Genomic DNA, 5132 nt, shown 5'->3' with positions numbered 1-5132 from the left:
CGACTCGACGGCAAAACAACAACAACAACAAATCAAATATGAAGGAGCTATGATGGTACAGTGAGTGGTTAATGTATTCAGCTGCTAACCAATTCAGCAGTTCAAACCCACCAGCCACTCCTCAAGGGAAAGATGAGGCAGCCTGCTTCCATAAAGAAGCCTTGGAAACTCTATGGCGCAATTTTATTCTGTCTTATAAGGTTGCTATGAGTTGGCATCAACTTGATAGCAGATTTTAAAATCACATATAGGTGAGACTTTAGGTATTTTCCACCCTAGGGTAAAACTCCTCTTCATCTGGACTCTTTGAAATCTAGAATACAAATTTTCTGTCTCCAAAGGATAATGGTGGAACACATACAAGGTAGACATTTCCATTACAAGTGGGAGAAATTGGAAGGAAATAAGGGATAGTGGGCACCAGTCCTCCAGACTCTGGGTGTTGGCCATGCTCTCTCGATTCTGGGTAAAGGCCCCATGCCCTGGCCATGAGCCCCAGGCTCCCAGGCCTACTGACACAGTAATTATGCTCCCTCAGGTTTTGTTGTTATTTGCTGTCAAGTTGGATCTGACTCATAGCTACCCCTCCTTGGGTTTTCAAGGCAGTGTCACTACGGAAGTAGATTGCCCAACCTTCCTTCTGAGGAGTGGCTGGTGGGTTTGAACCACCAGCCTTCTGGTTAGCAGTCAAGTGCCTTAGGCACTACGCTACCAGAGCTCCTCAGGTTTAGGTGGCACTAATTTCCTAGTCCATCTGAGTGGCCGGCCCATTTACTTAACGCCAACAGGCTCCTGATCCGTCCGTTTTGGGCAGTAGTTCTTCTATCTTCTTGGCCCATTTAAATGGCAAAAACGGAATAAAACTGGTGGGGATCTAACTCTTTGAAACCTAGGAGGCCATAGCCCCACCCTTTGAAACCAAAGCAGTTCTTCTTGCCGTGCTCCTTCCAACAGTTCTGCTGATCTCTCACCTGCTCCAGGGATGGTGCTTTCCTTTCCTAGGAAGCCAACAGATGTTTGGAACCAAGTTGTTCCACTGGCCCGTTTCTGTAGAATCCCAGAAGGCAGACAGCTTTCTTTCATTTTGTACTGTCTCTTTCCCTTTCAGTCTAAGCTGACAGAACTTTTCTTAGGTATTTGAATGAATCCATCAGTCACAGGCTTAGTTTTTTAACAAAAGATTGAGTTACCAAATCCTTGCAGAGAGTTTTAGGGCACATGTCTTTAGTTTATGCAACACAATTTTCCAAATTTTTAAGTTCTGGTTTCATTTTGCACAGCTCATTTTTAAGTCCATCTCTTTCCTCCCATCTTCCAGTATAAAGGGGAAGGAGGAATAAACTGCCCTTTTAAGACCTGGCTTAGCAATATCCTCAGTCAAATATCCAAGTTCATAAATTTTGAATTCTACCTGTAACCAAATATTTGAAGATAATTCAGATGAGCTCTTTGCCACTGCACCCAAAGCATGACCTTCTCTCCAATGTCTAATCACTTGTTCATCATTTCCTTTTAAAATTCCACCAGAAGCACATTTAACATCCACATTTCTAGAAAAATTTGCTGATGGTGCTATGATAGGTATTCTCTGAAACAACAGAGACTTTCTCCACGGCTCTCCTCACTTCCTTTTGAGTCCTCACCAGAATTGATGTCCACAATTTTACCAACAGTCTCTTCAGGGCAATCAGGTTTTAGTGTTTGTTGTTGGGTGCCATTGAGTCATTCTGACTCACAGTGACCTTATCTACAACAGAATCAAACTTCCCAGTCCTACACCATCCTCACAATCATTGCTATGCTTAAGCCCATGGTTGCAGCCACTCTATCAATACAACTCATTGAGGGTCTTCCTCTTTTTTGATGATCCTCTGATTTACCAAGCATGATATCATTCTCCAGGGACTGATCCTTCCTAATAACATGGACCAAAGTACAAGAGATGAAGTCTTGCCTTCCTCATGTCTAAGGGGCATCCCAGCTGTACTTCTTCCAAGATAGATTTGTTCTTTCCTCTGGCAGTCCATAGTATATTCAGTATTGTTTGCCAACACCAAAATTCAAATGCATCAATTCTTCTGTGGTATTCCTTATTTATTGTCCAGCTTTCACATACATATGAGGTGATTGCAAATACAATGGCTTGGCTCAGGCACACCTTAGTCTTCCAAGTGACATCTTTGTACCTTAACACTTTAAAGAAATGTCTTGTGCAGCAGATCTGCCCAATGGAATACATTGTTTGATTTCTTGACTGCTGTCCCTGGGTGTTGATTGTGGATCTAAGTAAAAGGAAATTCTTGACAACATCAATCTTTTGTCCATTTATTGTGATGTTGCTTATTGGCCTACTTGTGAGGATTTCTGTTTTGTAATGTTGAGGTACAATCCATACTGAAGGCTGTAGACTTTGATCTTCATCTGTAGGTGATTCAAGTCCTATTCACTTTCAGCAAGCAAGGTTGTGTTAGGCACCTTCTAATTCCTCCAACCTCCACCAATAACCAAATTACAAAACCATTTTCCCATTTTAGGCATTTGTTAGAGCAGAACCTCGTGTTCTGGCTTCAAATCCTGTCTTAGTTATCTAGTGCTGCTATGACAGAAATAAAAGAAGTGGTTATCTTTAATGAACAGAAATTTATTTTCTCAGTTTAGGAGGCTAGACGTCTGAATTCAGGGCACTGACTACAGGGGAGGGCTCTCTCTGTTTGCCTGCATGGAGGAAGGTCCTTGCTTTTTTTCAGCTTCTGTTCCTAGGTTCCTTGGTGAGCATGTGGCGTGTATCTTCTTCCCTCATTTTCTGCTTGCTTGCTTGCTTGATCTGCTTTTTTATATCTCAAGAGATTGACTTAAAGACACATCCTACACTAATTCTATCTCATTAACATACCAGAGAAGATCTATTACCCAGTGGAATTATAACCACAGGTATAGGGGTGGGATGACTAATGTTATGTGTTAACTTGGCTAGGCTATGATTCTCTGTGGTTTGACAGATACGATGTAATCACTTTTCATTTTGCAATGTGATTTGAACAATCAGTAGAAAGAGGAGTTTCTTTGTGGGTGTGGCCTCTTTCCATTATATAAAAGGATATTCTGGCAAATCTTACTTTTTTTTTCTTTATACTGTTCTCATCATCTGACCTCTGTTTCTTGGGACATAAACCTGCAGAAGTCTCTGGCCTGCCACCTGACCTGCAGATTTTGGGTTTGTCAGCCCCTGAAACTATATAAAACAGCAGAGGTCTTCAGCCTCTCATCTGACCCATGGATGTGGGACTTGCCAGCCCCCACAACTAGGTGAGCTATTTCCTCAAACTTTTGTGAGCCATTTACTTAAAGTAAATTTCTGTCTGTATATATATATATCTACATGCTTCACTGGTTTGGCTCCTCTAGAGAAACAAGACTAAGAAAAAGAGTTAGAATTTACAGCATAAATTTTTTGAGGGACACAATTCAATCCATACCACTAGGTCAACAACATTCACTGATGAATTTTTTTCTAAGCAAGTTGAGAAGATCATTATTAGACTATAAAGTTTTGATATTGGTTCTGCCAATAACTACCTTGAGAAACTTGAAGAAGACACTTAATTTCTATATAATGATAAGATTAGAATATATTATTTCACTGTTTTCATTCAGCTATATTCTTACAAGAACTTTTATGTTTTAACTAGAAAGTACTTACATGATCTGAAACGCCTAAGATTTTAGATGTCAAAAATTTCAAAATAATTGTTCCAAGCCACCAAATACAACCTTGAATTAGCTAGAAAATAAATGAAATAGATGGAAGTCAGGTACTGAAAATACGAATTGCCCAGTTAGAATATTCAATCATATCTATACATGATGGGAAAAATTTTAATCATGCAAGTGAGGTATAAAAAAAGAAGATGAAATATATAGTAACCCTGAAGTTCTAAATGCCCTAAAACTAGAAGAATTTCAAAAGTTATTTCTTTTAAATTTCTGCTAAAATAAGAGAAGGGTTATATGTTTTAAAATATTACTTCTCAGTGAAAAATCTTTTTTTCCCAAAAACACTGTAATAAATTTATTCTACAATTCTTGTGAAAATATAATTTTATGAGCCCTTCCTCAAAACAGGAAAATTTGAAATTTGAAATCTTAAGCCTTCCTTTTAAAGAGAAATATGAACTAAAACTTATAAAGGGAGTTTTTTTTTTCATTCTTCTTAATGATTTTTTGTTTTGTCTAACCTTGATATAAAAAGTAACAAATGTAAACTCCTGGGTAGCCTGAGGAAAATTATAGCAGCTTAAATTAAAATCTCTAAACATATCCTCCAAAAAATTATGCAGGGCAGCAAATGGGACAATATGACCACACATATAGAAAACAGATAACAGAATGACCTTCTGAATACTCGTAAGCAGAATAAAGATACCAAACTCAGCAGTTATATTTCAAGTTCTTGATCTATGCCTTTTCAGAAAGAGAGGAGTCCCATAAAGCTAAATAAAAGAGAAAAGGGATATGAAGGGCCAAAAACTGACCTAAAACACCTCCATAAAAAGAAAGTCTATGTTAAGTGGGGAAAGAGCCTTGGTAGTTTGGAGTGTGTTCTATAGTGTAGGGACTTAAAAGTGTACATGATGAAAAGTGTTGATCTTGAAAGTATTACTTCTGGCAGACAAAGGATAAATAAGGGAGAGGGACCCTTTGAAGAAGGGATGATAAAGGATATAAAACAAGCAAGAAGTTAAAACTTAGTATCCTGCAAGACAAATGAAAAAAAAAAAAAAAATCAGAAGACACTCACTACTTCCATCTCACACACATAGAGTTATCCATTAAAAAAAAAACTGCATGTTGCTATATCGGCAAAAGAGGTTGCACTTGGTCTAGTGCAAAATAATTAGTGCATTGTTGTTGTTGTTGTTGTTATGTGCCATCAAGTCAGCCCCGACTCATAGCGACCCCTCCTTGGGTTTCCGAGGCAGTATCACTACAGCAGTATATTGACAGAGAACTTCCAGAGGTTCAAGCTGGATTCAGAAGAAGACATGGAACAAGGGATATCATAGCTGTTGTCAGATGGATCTTGGCTCAAGGCAAAGAATACCAGAAAGATGTTTACTTGTGTTTTATTGACT

The 5132-nt window shown here is 38.6% G+C and overlaps 1 protein-coding gene across 1 annotated transcript in view; it reads right to left on the bottom strand.

The window, feature by feature from the left end:
* Window positions 1-5132, bottom strand: part of LOC103212241 (probable C-mannosyltransferase DPY19L2) — a gene marked incomplete at its 5' end in the record, with an annotated part of 130002 nt that overhangs the window by 63030 nt on the left and 61840 nt on the right. Inside the window, one exon of the mRNA XM_007958243.1 lies at window positions 3701-3781. Within this exon, the coding sequence (XP_007956434.1) occupies window positions 3701-3781 (81 nt within the window). The remainder of the gene's footprint in view (window positions 1-3700; window positions 3782-5132) is intronic.

The sequence above is a fragment of the Orycteropus afer genome, unplaced genomic scaffold (assembly GCF_000298275.1).
Source record: "Orycteropus afer afer isolate SDZICR_OR568_19922 unplaced genomic scaffold, OryAfe1.0 scaffold00893, whole genome shotgun sequence".
NCBI lineage: Eukaryota > Metazoa > Chordata > Mammalia > Tubulidentata > Orycteropodidae > Orycteropus > Orycteropus afer.
The sequence above is the reverse complement of the archived record's forward strand: the minus strand, read 5'-3'. Positions and strand labels throughout refer to the sequence as shown.